Source organism: Melospiza georgiana, chromosome 10 (assembly GCF_028018845.1).
Source record: "Melospiza georgiana isolate bMelGeo1 chromosome 10, bMelGeo1.pri, whole genome shotgun sequence".
NCBI lineage: Eukaryota > Metazoa > Chordata > Aves > Passeriformes > Passerellidae > Melospiza > Melospiza georgiana.
Window position 1 is genome coordinate 23112793 of NC_080439.1, and position 15192 is coordinate 23127984.

General features: G+C 41.4%; 1 protein-coding gene across 1 annotated transcript in view; it reads left to right on the forward strand.

The window, feature by feature from the left end:
* The window catches only part of CAB39 (calcium binding protein 39), a 43820-nt gene that overhangs the window by 14314 nt on the left and 14314 nt on the right, over positions 1-15192 (forward strand). Inside the window, exon 2 of the mRNA XM_058031521.1 lies at positions 7517-7673. Within this exon, the coding sequence (XP_057887504.1) occupies positions 7560-7673 (114 nt within the window). The 5' untranslated portion in view covers positions 7517-7559. The remainder of the gene's footprint in view (positions 1-7516; positions 7674-15192) is intronic.

Below are 15192 nucleotides of genomic sequence, written 5' to 3' on the forward strand. Positions count from 1 at the left end.
ATTTACAAGCAGAGCCATGCTCTGCCATGGCTACACTGAGCAGTTCATTGTGGTGTGGCTCCTGCTCTTTATCAGTCTCATTTCCTTTGGGAAAGTTTTACAGGTGAGCTTGTATTAATAAACTCTGCTAGACACATGTTTTGGTTGAGAGGCTGTTGAGTTTCAATTCATTTTACATATCCAAAAGAAAAGAACTGCTTTGCTACAATACTGAAGCTCTGGAAAATCTTTTAATTTAGTGGAAAACCAAATATCCAGAATGAGGGTACTGAAAGATGTGGAACCCGGCACATGAAAAATGTGCAAGAATGTTTTAATGAGGAATGTGAGTACTCGAATAACCCCGTGAAGGAAATGATGGCTGCTGCCCTCAGTCACTGCATTTGTGCACTCAGAAGTGCTGAGGCCTTTCAGGAATTGTGCTCTAGGCAGGAATTTGCAGTGATGAGCTGGCAGCAATATTCCAGCTGCTTCCCAGTGGCACCTGCCTGCTGTCCTGCACGTGTCTGGGACAAAGCACAGGCAGGAGCTTCAGCTGCCTAAATACTGGTAGCTGTGACATTTCACCATCTTGTACAAGAGGGGGAATAGCTAATAAGGTGTCACTTCTGGCTTTGAAGTACTCAATTTTTTTTCCAAGGAGCATGGTAGCTTGCATAAAAAATGGTTCTTGGATCAAAGGCATGGCTGTCAGTCTTCCTCTGGGATGCTGGGCATGTCTGAGGGAGACAGTGCTTTTAAAAATGCATAATTTCTCGATCTGTTCCTGGTTTTATCATTCCAACCAGACTTCACAGTGGTGAATTCTAGCTGAGCTTACAGCCCCTTGTAGCAATTACACCTCAAGAAAACTGATTTGTGTTATTGTTTCCAATACTGGCTTAATGGTCCCTGTTAATCAAGAAGCATTCAGCAAAAGAGTGACTTGTGAGGGACATCAGGTCTATCAAGACAAAACATGAGCTTGCTGCATTATATTTTTTAATAGCAGTGTGCCCCTTTTTAGCAAGATACAACATGCTGTGTCAGTAATAGGCTGATAAATTGTCAATTAAAACTCCACATGCAGTGCAACCCCAACTGTTTATTGTGAAACTTGGTATTTTGCCTTTGTAGACTGATTAGTTTATTGAAGTGTGTTTGCTTAAGCCATTCTCCTATGTGTTACCAGCACTGTGGAAGGTAATTGGCACATGATATGATTTCAGGATAGGAGTTGGCAGCTCCCCTCTACCTGGAGGAGGAGGAGAAGCTGCTGTGCCCTTCCCTCCTGGCTGCCTCATCCCCCTCCTCATCCCCTCCTCGGGCTGCTTGTGGCTCACAGCTCAGGTGCCTTGTGCTGCTTTGTCTTAAAAACCTTTCAGAGTTTTTATTTATTGCCCCTCATTTTTATTGGCTTTGTCTTCTGCCATTTTGGTCGGTTCAGTCAGCACTCTGGGCACTGGGACAAATATCAGGCTTCTCAAAATAACTGATGGAAAGTGACCTTGCCCCTCCAAGCCTGTTGGTTTGGCTCCAGCCTCACCACGAGGTGCTCTTCTGGAGGGAGCTGATTGACAGCTCCTTGCTGCCCAAAGGGATGATTTTCCTACATTCCCCACACTACTCATTGTTTATTTTCCTTTCTGGTAGCTTGAAGAGTGCCTCAGCCCCTGGATGGGTCAGCTGGCCATAAACAGGGGATGGGGAGCTGGGGGGAAATGGGATCTCCCCATCAGCTCTGGGCTTGCCTCATCTGCCCTGAGAAACCTTACTGGTAATTATTTGGCCTTACTGAAATTATGTTGGTTTTGTTTGATCTGCAGCAGTTTTCTTCTTATGTGCGCATTAAATGGATGTTCCATGGGTGCTCTCACTAGGCTTGCATTTTCATTTCCCCTCAGGAAATAGCTGAAGGGTTTTTTCCTCCTCTTTTCCTCATCAGGAGCTTGCAAAAGCAGTCAGCTTAAACTCTTGGTGTGTATAAATTAGGCAGAAGGATGCAGTGAGGAGTTAATATAGTGCAATTAAATGGTGAGGGCCACAACAGAATAAGGATTGAGTTTATTGCACCTGTTTGTTTCACAGAATTGGAAATGTGGGGCCTTTGTACATTAGTTAAGGAGTATTTTGCAAGGGGATAGATGGTGGTTTGCTCTCTGGAGCTGGAATAGATGTGGATATTTAAATAATGCTTTATTTGTGGATTATACTTCTGTGCAGAGAAAAAACAAAGTTTAAACTTTATTTTGTGGTGAATTCCTGGTATGTCTAAAGTAAAAAAGCTTGAGTTTGTGTCCTTGATTATGGTGCTGGTATGGTTTTCCATTCAATTGAATCCCTTTGCCTTTCAAAGTCTGTGCTGGTGAGACTTGGGTGCCACAAATTCATTTGTCTGTGGAGTAACTACACATGTTAGTGCAGTCAGGAGTGTAATTGTACCATTTCTTGTACCTATATTGTTCTGAAAACAGTAATGCAGGCATCTCACAGTAACAAAAATATACTTCCTACAACAGAAAAAACCCATTTATTCTAGTAAGTAATCAGGGTTTAAATGGTGGCACACACTTCTGATATAGAGGTAGCAAATTTTCTGACCCTTCAAACAAAAAAAGCTCAGCTACATGACAGACCATAGTCCAGACTAGTGCATTTATTCTTTAGAGAAAATAAATTAATTTAAAAAAAGGAAATTGTTTATCATGCTTCTGTATTTGTTCCTGTGGCATTTTTTTCTGCTGGAGGGTTGTCCTCACAGAAAAATGCTGTTTTGTTTTTTTTTTTTTCTCAGCAGCCACTTTAAAATCTTACAGATTTAAATCAGACATTATTGATTGTATGGTCAATCCAGTGAATCAAAAATCACAAAGCCTTCTAGATAAAGCAAACTGCATGGATTCCTGGTGCATTGACAGAGCTGGAAGTTATATACCATCTGCAACAGTGGGGCTTCTATCTCTGGGTATCACAAAAGCCCCAATGTCCCAGAGTCCTGAGTGTGTCACTGGAACTTCAATCTCTGTGTGTCTGGCCACGTGCCATGTTGTTGTGTGATGGTCCATTGGCACTGATAAATCAACATCACATTTCTGTTTGTGGCTGGAACCCCAATGCTTTGAGGACCTTCAATTTTGTTACCTTTAACCTATTGAATATTGGTGAAATAAAGACATGCCTGAGAAACCTGAGGTTTGTGTAATATTGTGCATTAACAAATGGTGAAGGTGAGGTTTCTGGGAAGGCAAGATAAAGCAAAGCAGCCCAGCAGATCCATGGACTTGTAGCATTTTAACCCTTCAGGAATCCTTTGTTTAGCCACAATCAATGTTTTATCCTGAATTTGCAAAGCAGCCAGGTGCTACTATTGTGAATCAGTTATCATTTGACATGATGTAAGGCCTATTCTTATTTACAGCAAATGTCATTTGATGTTGTTCCCTTTTTGTGTTGTGCTGCAGATGTGCTGGGGGCAGCTCTTTCCGATCCCTCACAGATGTTGCCATTGTCTATTGTGCCCAGGGTGCTGCTGGGGGTGCTTTTGCTGGGCTGAAAAAGGAACAGCCTGTCTGTGTTCTCCTGCATGAAGTACAGCTTTGAGACAAAGCACTGCTCCCCCTTTTTTCCCTTTTTTTTCCCCTTTTCCCCCCCTTTTCCCCCCCTTTTCCCCCCCTTTTCCCCCCCTTTTCCCCCCCTTTTCCCCCCCTTTTCCCCCCCTTTTCCCCCCCTTTTCCCCCCCTTTTCCCCCCCTTTTCCCCCCCTTTTCCCCCCCTTTTCCCCCCCTTTTCCCCCCCTTTTCCCCCCCTTTTCCCCCCCTTTTCCCCCCCTTTTCCCCCCCTTTTCCCCCCCTTTTCCCCCCCTTTTCCCCCCCTTTTCCCCCCCTTTTCCCCCCCTTTTCCCCCCCTTTTCCCCCCCTTTTCCCCCCCTTTTCCCCCCCTTTTCCCCCCCTTTTCCCCCCCTTTTCCCCCCCTTTTCCCCCCCTTTTCCCCCCCTTTTCCCCCCCTTTTCCCCCCCTTTTCCCCCCCTTTTCCCCCCCTTTTCCCCCCCTTTTCTCCTTTTTTTCCCCCCCTTTTCTCCTTTTTTTCTCCTTTTTTTCTCCTTTTTTTCTCCTTTTTTTCTCCTTTTTTTTCTCCTTTTTTTCTCCTTTTTTTCTCCTTTTTTTCTCCTTTTTTTCTCCTTTTTTTCTCCTTTTTTCCTCCTTTTTTCCTCCTTTTTTCCTCCTTTTTTCCTCCTTTTTTCCTCCTTTTTTCCTCCTTTTTTCCTCCTTTTTTTCCTCCTTTTTTTCCTCCCTTTTTTTTCTCCCTTTTTTTTTCTCCTTTTTTTTTTTCTCCTTTTTTTTTTCTCCTTTTTTTTTTCTCCTTTTTTTTTTTCTCCCTTTTTTTTTCTCCCTTTTTTTTTCTCCCTTTTTTTTTCTCCCTTTTTTCTTCTCTCCCTTTTTTTTTCTCCCTTTTTTCTTCTCTCCCTTTTTTCTCTCCCTTTTTTCCCCCTTTTTCCCCCCTGTTCTTCCCCACTTTTTTTCCTTTTTGTTTTCAGGTTTTTTTTTTCTTTTTTTCTTTTTTGCTGTTTTTCTTTTTTTCTTTGGCAGGATGTGGCCCAGGTTTTTCAGTAACAGAATTTTGCTTCAGGGTTTGTGGGATCTTCCATCTTGAGGCCCCAGATGATGTTCCCATCAGTACCATTGCATTCCTTCCTGTAATAAAACTGAAATGGCATAAACAGTGTATTTACTCCATTTTATATAATAAAAGAAATACCTTGAAGCAAAATGTCATCTTCAGTAATCAAGAATGTAGATTTTCCTTCTTAGTGGTGCCGGCAGTCATTCCTGATTTTTCTAAATTGCTTAGGAGAGGTTCATACAGGAACTTACCTGGATTGGGAGAAAATATTTAATAAGAATGTATGCTAGTGAGCTGTTATTGATTATTTTCTACTAGATATGCTGGTATATAGAGTGAAACTTGTTATGACTTGAGTATGCATGTATGTATATCTGATTTACACAGAACCTGGAAGATTTTAGGAATAAATCAAAGCTTCAGACTATTGTTAATTTGAAGAAAAAAACAGGCACTGTCTAGAGGCAAATCAAGTTTTGCAAACCTAGACCTTTGGCACACATGAGGACAGTTGTTTAATATCAGTATTCTGTATTTCCATAGGTTTTGTGTTATCCATGTAGTCTTTTAGACTTTGGGAGTAGCATAGTTCTGATCCAGAAATTGAGTGTGCAGGGCTGTTTCCTTTGGTTTAATTTACTTTATTTGTATATTGCTGTCATACCAGATTTTATGGTTCCATATATTTTTGTTCTCTCAGCTGTTTTGATTCCTAGTGGATCTGCTTCTGTTTTAATGCCTAATCCAAGGAATTAAGACTGGCAATTTCTCTTTGTACTGGGAAATATTTTATATATTTGTACATGTGTTGTCTGATTGTTAGTTGCACTTTTGATCATAGGTTTTTGGATGAGCCAGCCCTTCTCTGTTACATGGGTATAGCCATCATGCAGAATGAACAGGCAGAGTAGCTGTTAAATACTGTTACTATCAGTGCTGATATACAAACATGAAAGAATCCAGATTTGTTTTCATGGCTAATCTTTATTTGGCAGAGTAGTAAACAAAATGAGAAATAAAGAGAACATTTAAAATGTTGCTGCGATGCTTGAGGTGGGGAAATTGTGTTTATTTTCACACTTTCTCTTTCTAGGAACAAAAAAATCCTGTGTGAAAATACCACAATTTTCCTTAAATATTGTTTTAAATGCCATTGTATTTTTATTGTATTAAATAACAGTCAGTAGTTGTGCTTTTCTTAGCTGTAGGTTTCTGTTCTGCTAGATGTGATGAAGTTTGAGGCATAAAATTCTCTTGTCAAAAGAAAGACCTGTGGGCACTTTTTGATCTCTTTTTATCTCCTGCTTTTGTAATTTCAGTGTTACAGACCCTTCTTTATGAAGATTGTGAATGAGAGGTTACTACAATGACACACTCTAGAAAATAAATGCAACAGAAGTCCTTATGATGTGTTAAAGAATGGAAATGGCTGGTGGAAGGTCTTGTTTCAGTCTTCCTGCTGATACTTCTATCTGGAAGCAATCTAATTAAAAACTACCTACTTTATGCTTTAAGTTATTTGTAGGTATGGAATTGTGAATGTATGATCTCTGTAACTGCTTACCTGAAATTTCTATTTATGGAAATTTATTTGGCTGAAGATCTGATTTCTTTGGAACTTTAAAGTTTTGCCCATGGGCCAGCCAAATTTATTTGTTTAAATAACAGAAATAACTCAAAAATAGCATTGTATTGGGATTTTCATCACTGATCAAAACTGTTGAGTAAGATGAGGAATAAAGTTTTGGAGTTCCTGGTGGGTGAGCTGGTATTTTAATCAAGGAGCAAAGTGCATTGTGTCAGATAAGATCCTTTAACATGTTCTGGTTAGAGTTGGCTTGTTACTCACCACACAGACACTGCAGGGAGATGGAAATTCCATTTTCAGGGTAATCCCCCTTCTTTGGAATGACAGTGCAGGCTCTGCTCTGCCCTGCCAGCCTCAGCTGTCTTTTGTGTCTAGCAGAAGTAGCACTGTCAGCATTTTAATGGAGGATTTCCTGTTCTCTTCTGGCTAGATGAGAGTTGTAGAAGTATCCTCCATGTAATTCACTTGTAAGAAGGTTTTATTGTTGTTTAAATGTGGGTGTATGTGTTTAGTGACAAAAGCTCCAGTACACTCATTTATTCCAGTTGTACTTTTCCATTTTGTACACAGAAGAGAGTATGTATATGTGTGTGTGTGAAAGTAAATATGTGTCAATATACAGAAGAATAAATGTATTTGGATTCAAGAGCCAGATATTTTTAGGGAAGGAAGCCTTCTCCTGTAAGACATGTTTTATCTTTTTGAGAAAGATACACAAGGTGTTGATTTTAATGTTTTCAAGTGCTTTATGTATCCCTGCCAGGTGTCAAATTTTATTTCCCATAAAATGTGTGAGGTTGAGAGTGTATTTCAGGCTGCTGTCTGTAGCCCTGCCTGCTCATGTTTGTGGGTCCTGCACTAAGGTGCACACCTTGGGGTCTGCTTTGCATTTGCAAATTGATAATGGAGTGAATCTGGGTAAAAGCATGTACCTGGGCAGTCCCTGCAGGCCTGGGACACCAGGAGCTGTGTGTCAAACACCTCATGGGAGAAGGCATTTGGCTTAACAGCACTAATTGGAATAATTGATCCTTGTAAGTCTTGCCCATATGGGGCATGTGTGCACTTTGTGGCTTTGGATATAATTCATGTACTCGTTAATTTGCTCCTGAAGCATAAGATGATTATTTTAATGTGAGTTCTTTGTTGTGTATCTTGTATTTCAAGAGAAATAGAAATACAAGAATCTAAGTTTGTCATGGCAAGCTCTGGTTAACCTGTCAGGGATCATTTGTTCCATGTATGAATACCTTTGCTGCTCTCTCTTTGCGTGTGTTATGCAGAGCTCAAGTTTCTATTTTTGATGTACTTTCTTTCTCCTCCTTTTCAGGTGAAGCAGGAGCCACAGAAGGAAGACCTTGTGGTTTGCAATCATGCCATTCCCCTTTGGCAAGTCCCACAAGTCTCCTGCAGACATAGTGAAAAACCTGAAGGAGAGCATGGCAGTTCTAGAAAAACAAGACATCTCTGACAAAAAGGCAGAAAAGGTACAGTTGTGATGTTCCACTTGCTAGATGTTCCAGTGGGGGAAAGGGGGAATTTACAGCTCTTGAAACTGAAACAATTAGGAATTATTTGGGTGGTTTATACTGTGATAAAGGGTAATTTATGTACCTTTGAACAGGTGTGTGTGCTGTTGGCTGGTTGGCTTACGCCACTGGCAGCTGATAATGACATTTCAAACGATTTGGCACTGTAGGACATTGCATTCTTTTAATGAACAGCTCACAGCTGTACAGTGTTCTGCTCTTGTGACCACCACAGTGCCTTCACTGCTGCACAAGTAGTTCTGTCTCTGCTTGTCCATGCAAATCTTTACAGAGCAGAGTGTCTCTTACTGAAGCTGAAGAACTCTGTGTCTTCATGGATAGAGGATCTATTTTGGCTTTCCTGCCTCTTCTTCAGCCCACAGGAAGATGTGAGAAGTTCTGTGCTGGTGCAGTTTCCTTTACATGGGTGTCTTGTACCTGTCCCCAGTCATTTCCTTCTCAGCTGGCACTCTGGCTTTTACAGCTTTACAGGAACTGACCTCACAGTTCAGCCTGAGTGCAGCTTCATCCCACCTGGTGAATTGTGTGGCTGAGGTTGAGGTGAGCACCCTCCTTGGAGCCTCTCCCAGCATATTTAACTATTGTGTGCCATTCTTGGCATCCCCTGAGTCCCATATTGGAGTTAGTCACAATCTTTTCATGTTCACCTATATTTTTAAGCAGAGTGTGGCCAGCTCTTCTACATTCAGTTTCACCTAGATTTGGCACTGTTACTTCTAAGGGTCTTGATTAAATTGCCATTTATTTCTGTTATTCTTAAATAATTAGCATCTTCTACCCCTTGTCTTGCAGGGTACCACAGTAGTTTCCTCTGATGCTTTTTCTCTCCTATTGTAGAGAAAAATGTTACATTTTGTTCTGCAGACTTGTGTGAAGGCTGGAAGGTTTTCATTTGCTGCTGCTCTTCTTTTGTCTCTAAAAGAGCCTTCTGTCAGGAGAGGAAGGATAGGTGCATTCTGATGAGGCTTGGCACTGCCTCCTTTATCTTGGGCTCATTATTAGTTCCTGGAGATGTGGCCTGGTCTTAAAATGTGTGTTATTCTGTGTTCTCTTTCTGCTGGGACCCCTAATGGGGAGCAGAGCAGCTCATCCCATGGTGTGTGTCCTGCAGCACATGCCTGTGCTCCTGATACTGCTGCTGGAGGTTGCTGTTACCTTTTCTTCTTGCTGGCCTTTGGTGCCACACCTCCATCTGTTTGAAAGCCCTCATTTCTGTGAGGCTGCTGCTCTGACAAGAAGTAATAAAGCCTGTGGAATGGTTTTTCCTGTGTCAGACAGAGGGTAACACGTTGTGCCTGCAGGAGAACAAAGGGCAGCCCACATTGACTGGGTTAAGTGTGAGGAGGGTTAAATCCTGACACCCAGGGCAATGAGCCTGGGCATGGTGCTGCTGTTCCCCATCATCCTTGCTGTTCACAAAGGAGCTGGTGAACCCCAGCACCCACACCACCAGTGTCCACATCTCCATGCAGAGGTTCATCAGGAAGTGTTTGTTCCTTGGCAAGCCGAGACTTCAGCAAGGTGACTCTGGTTGTGACTCTTTCTCCATCAAACCAGCAAAACTCAGGAGGAGAAAGTTCTGCAATGTGTTATGGACCAGGCATCAGATGTTTGAGGGCACAGCTCTGTGAGCAGACACCCTGAATTTGTGCCCTCTTCCTGTCCAGTCTGTAGAAATGACTGGAGTGAACTTGGAGTTAAAGGACAGTGGCCTTTATTAGAAAAGAACAAACATTTCTTTATGCCCATATCTCAGTATTTAGGCATCTTTTTCATTATCCCTTTTATTATGATGATCCTTTCTGCCATGTAACTTTTTGGCCTCCTTTGGAGAAGAATTCTGTGCTGGTGGCAGGGTAGTAGAACAGAAATAGAAAAACTCATTCTACATGAAGCACAAAAATTGCTGCCTGGTACTAAAAGAGGAGAGGGATGCAAAAGTTGTTCTTGTTTTTATGACTTCACTTTTTTTAGTGATGGGATATGTATAGAATACAGTGTGTCTCAGTAATTTTGTCATTGTAGCTGTTTGATCCAGGGTTGTGCTCTTGCAGCCTGTCACATATCATTGGTGCAATTTCAGTGCTGGGTCAGCATGCTAAATACTCAGTATTGGTTATAAAAATACCCATTTGGGTTAAAGGATTAACTTCTTTTCTTACACACTTACATTTCTTATAATACAGAGTTTGCTACCATGTGGAGAATGCTCTTTAACAATTTTGTTGCACAATTGGAAATACAGATTTGTAAGAAAATTAGACAAATAATTTTCCCTGGAATTATGTAATTATGCTTGAACAAAAGTCCTCATTTTTTTTCAGTGCTTAGGCTGAACTTTAAAACCATTAATGTTTTTTGAGTGGAAGCAAAAACATCAAAGGAGGTAATAAAGATGTTTAAATCTTGGACAGTGTGTGTTCCTGTCCATTTTTTATAATCAAAATAGAAGATATTCTTCAAAGTAAAAGAGGTAAAACAATAGTAATGTCTTGTTCAATTATGAAACATTTTTCCCTGTAACACTGGAAAATTTGTTTTCTAATCAAAAATCTGAAATTCAAGTGTATCCTAGTTACATGTTAATCTAGCTTTTGAGCTTAGTGAAGACTGGAGAAAAATTAACCAGGTAGTTCTCCAGGCCATTTGAAATGTCTTTTAATCATGTGGTGCTGGTTTAGGAGCTGGGCTGTGGCTCACTTGTCCCACCTCCCTCTGTGCCACAGCTCTGGTGCTTGCTGCTGCACTGCTGTGCTTAGCACAGAGGTCCTGGCCTGCTGTCTGTCAGTATTTGGGAAGGGGAATGAGATGTCAAGTGCTTTAGAACTGAAAAGTGTTCATCATTTATGCTCTTTGTTCTCCATTGCCTGTGCTCTCTCAGAAAGGGGCCTAAAGGGAAGGGAAACCTCCTTTCCCATCAGCAGGACTTACCCTTGATCTACTCCATTAGGCTTTATTCACATCTCTTCCTCCTCTTTGGCTGATGGCAGCATTTTTCTCATACTCCACTTCCCTTGGTGTGTGGCACACATTTACTGTGCTGCAGGTAAATATTTACTCATGCAATGAGGTTGTTCTTCACTACCCTGTGACCTTGGCTTGCCCTGGCCCACAGCTCCCTTTGTTGGAGCCTTGCTGTGATCTTCTGTGGTTGTTCTCTCTCCTGGATGTCACAGCTGTGTGGTGGCAGCACCATGAGCTGCTTGGCTCAGCTGTGCCAGGCTGATGCTGTGCCATGCTGCCAGAGGTCAGATTTCATTCAGGGAGTTCACGGTGTCATTCACAAAGCAGGAAAATCCTGGATTTGTTACGCATGTGTGTACAATTAATCTGTGCTTGAAAGAAGGCTAAAGGTTAAGTCATGTGCCTGGCCTCCAGTGTGGGGCTGGGACTCAGGGGGTAAAGCTGAGCCTGCTTTAGGCAGGTGACACAACATGCTTCTCTTCTAATTGAACTTTTCTGTACTGTCTCCAAGCTAAATGTTCACTGGAAAATCATACAATAATTTTTGGCCTTTAGATGTGCTACTGCACTGATGTAGTTACTAATACATTTATTGAAATAATGATTTTTAGTTGTGATAGATACTGCTTTCCACTCCTAAAATTATTCACCCAATACAGGTTCAAAGCTATATCTGGTTTATCTTTTTATGGATGTTTTCATTAATAGTGCAGTTTCTGTAACTGCATTATCCATGGGTAGGTAGAGAACCCCCAGGCACTGAGGTTCCCTGGGTCTGGAGACTGCCAAGCTCTCTGGAAATATTTCAGGACTGGCCATGTGTTCTTTATCTTTTTCTGCTGTTCACAAAGCCCAAATAATCCAGCTGTACAACTCTGACTAGAGTCTTTGGGGTTTGCACTGCTTACCATTTCAGGAAATACTCAATTTTAGGGCATTTCACTGATCTTTCCAGAGACTGCAATAAACCATAGCTATAAAGACATGCAGCTATTCTGGTGTAACAGTCATATGTGTGACTTCATGGTGTCTGCTTTTATTTTTGAATAGTATCTTCCTGTCCTTCATAAACATAGAGAAGTAAATACTTTCTTTATTCTCCTTGCTTTACATTTCTCTTTTATAGTTTGGCTTGTCCTCAGGTGGAACTCAGGAGGCCATCAGGGTGCTGGAGGCAGGGCCACCTCAGTCCTGCCAAGCATCACTCCAGCTTCATTTCTGGGAATCTTCTGGAAACTGAGGTTTTCTGGAAGTATTATAACAGTGACCAATGTCTGTCAATGCACTACACTTCATAAAATATAACGTCCATGTAGTGCCTCTACTCTAAAATTCAACATCAAAAGGACTAGAAATAAACTCAGACAAACTTGTAGAACCTCCTTACTCTTGTACATTCCATGAACTCTCAGACATATTCCAAATACAAGATGTGCAGACCTATTTTTGCCATTTCAGATGCAGAATGGAATTTAGATAGTTACACTGAAAAATAGAATGCTACATTAAATATTGGTGTGAAGAGCCAAGTAAAAAACCACTAAAAACAAACACAATCAAGAAACAGAAGAAAAGCTTGGCTAGCATTACTTGCAAGATTTTCTAAGATACTGAGATGTAAATTGCCTAATGCACTGATCTCTTTTAAGAGGGGAAAAAACTCTAGACAGAAAGATCAAGATACACAATGAGGTTCATCCAAAAACCCATGCTCAAAAGTGGAACTAACAATCAGACAACATATCTACAAATATATAAAATATACCCAGTACAATATATGACCAGGGTTATTTTATATATACAGAATACCCACACTCTCTATATATTTTATAGAGAGTATAAGTATATATTCTATATATGTATATATAAAACAGTTTATATTTTATATGTTAAAATTTTTATTTTTTAAGTATTAACATCTGTATTTATATGTTCTCAACATTGATTAGGAACAACGTGAATTTTAGAGAAAAATTTCATGGCAAGTCATTTGAAATTTATTGGTGCCAGAAATTCAATACCATCTGAGGAGAAGCCACACTATACAAGTGAAATGTAAAGCAAGGAAAAGAAAGAAAGAATTTATTTCTCTATGTTTATGAAGGTTAGGAAGATGCTAATCAGATATAGCTCTGGATCTGTACTGGGTGAATAATTTCAGTAGTGTAAGGCAGTACCTGCCAGGCTGAGCTGTGCTGCTTCTGAGGGATGTGGTTTGGCAGCCTTGAGCTTTAGGGTCTTTCCCAGCCTCAGTGGCTCAGTGGTTTGTGTCTCTAAGTGCTGCTTCCCACTAAAGCTCTGTGCCATGCCAGTTCCAGTGAAGCACGTGCAGGTGCTCCTGGCATGTCGGTTTCTCGGCTGTTTGGGTGACCTGGAAAGGCCCAGAGTGGCCTTGGACAGCCCGCGCTCCAAAGGACGAGAAGAGACTTCAGATCTTTTCTCGGTCTCGGTGTTTATTAATTGTTTATCTAAAAGATTTTCTCTCGGCCCGACAGAGGTCTGCCCAGCAGCCAGCCATGAGCACACTGAGAGCCCCCGGGGCGGTCACCTATCTTTATACTCAAAGTTACGTATACAATATTTATCTATTTCCCCACTACCTTTTACCCTTATTGACCAGTGCACTTTTAGTAATAACCAATCCCAAAGTGCCACCATCACCACAGAAGATGGAGGCCAAGAAGAAGAAGAAGAAGAAGGACAGGACACGCCCCAATTCCTCCATCTCACTTCTTTAGACCCCCCTGTACAGAAATCCTAAACCCTGTGTTTTACACTCTAATTAACTTATCCCTTCACCATTTACCCCAGTGAGATCCTCCCATCCTCATACAGGTGTCGTCTCCCGTGCAGGATCAAAGTCCAGCCACCAGACACTTCTGGCAACATTCCAGGACCTCCGAGCCCCCCAAGGGTGGTCTCGGTCACTCTGCACATCAGTCCTGAGGTGCTGAGATCCCACACTGGCAGCTGTGAGGAGCACTGGAGTCCTCCTGTCTCTACTGAAGCTCCCAAACTGCATGTTCATGTTGGGCTAGAGGCTTTTTGGTGTTGTAAACCCTCAGTGTTTGGACACACTGCATTATTTTCTGCCTGGTTTGCTAGCATTTCCATTGCTGGTGTCTGTCTTGGGCTGGTGCTGAGGGAGAGCCCTCAAGTGCAGTTGTTGAAATTTGGGGTTGGATTGTCCTCTTCCTTGGGGTTTTGGTTGGACAAATTCTCCATTCTCCTTAATGACAGGCATGCCCTCAATACTGCCATGGTTTCAGCTGAAGTAGGAGTTCCTTGAGCTGCCTTTCTTCCTCTTTCATTTGCTTTCTACATTAGTGTGCAGGGACAGACTTTGCTTCCTCTTCCCTTGGTAGCCATCCATCAAAGATATCTCTTCATATCTTCATGTCTGACAGATGTTCCTGTTCTTCTACAAAAGAGCTGTTTCCTCTGAATTCCAGAGAACAATTGTGTGGTGTAATCCTGCTCCAGCATGGGGAGCAGGTGTTCCCATTTCACCTCTTGAGGAGCTGCTGTGAATCAAAGTGCTCTTACTGAGCACCTGCTTCTTGCTGTCTGACCAGCAGTGCACAGAAAATCCCTTGGGATTTCAATTGAGGAGGAGACAACTGGGACTAGGAACTGAAGTAGCAGGGAGTGGAAAGTTGTGGAGGAGCTAAAAATGATACAGAGCCTCCTTAAAGGTCATGGAATCCTTGCTTGCATACCTAGCAAAGCTGGAATGGCTTTAGCTCGAATAGTGCATGGGTCATGCTGATCCTAAGCCTCTCTGGATAAAAAACACAAATGAGAAATCTCTTTACACACTCTTTATAAGACTGGCAGTGTCCAGGAAGTGGTAATTTTTTCACTTTATTAATTTTCTGTAAGCTGTCAATCATGAATACTTTACATTCAAGTGTATGCATACTTTGTTGGCAGGTTCATCTAATTACTAAAAATCAGTGCACTTACAAACCATTCAGACTTTTTAGGCATGTGAAGAACCATTATAATTAAACCAGCTATTTATGATGATCATTTTCAGCATATTGCCCCCAAGCTCAGTAAATAAATATATATTGAAAGGAGTAGTTCTTTTTTTGGTGCAATACAACTGTGTTTTAAGATTTAGAAGTGGGTATTTAGAAATATTCTTGTTGATTTATATATATATAATTTAAGTTTTACTTGTGAGATAACTGTGTTTCCACTGCTAAATGCTGCTCCAGCTCATCCTGGCAGCTTAGGAATTCCTCACAACTGACAGGTCAGACCTGTCTGGCTTCTGTAAAGTGGGCTCCAAGCAGGGAAGGCTTTTAGACCTTTGATTGTGTCCTTTTGAGTGTATCTCTTTCTGGGTCTGTTGGCCGAGTTGTTCTTGTGTGCTGAGATAACCTGAAAGTTAAAGTTGGTTCTCCTTGAGGTTTTGTTTGTTGGAAAACTTAGCCCACAGTAACTGGAATGGGAACCTAGTATTTGACAAAACCTGATGTGTGCA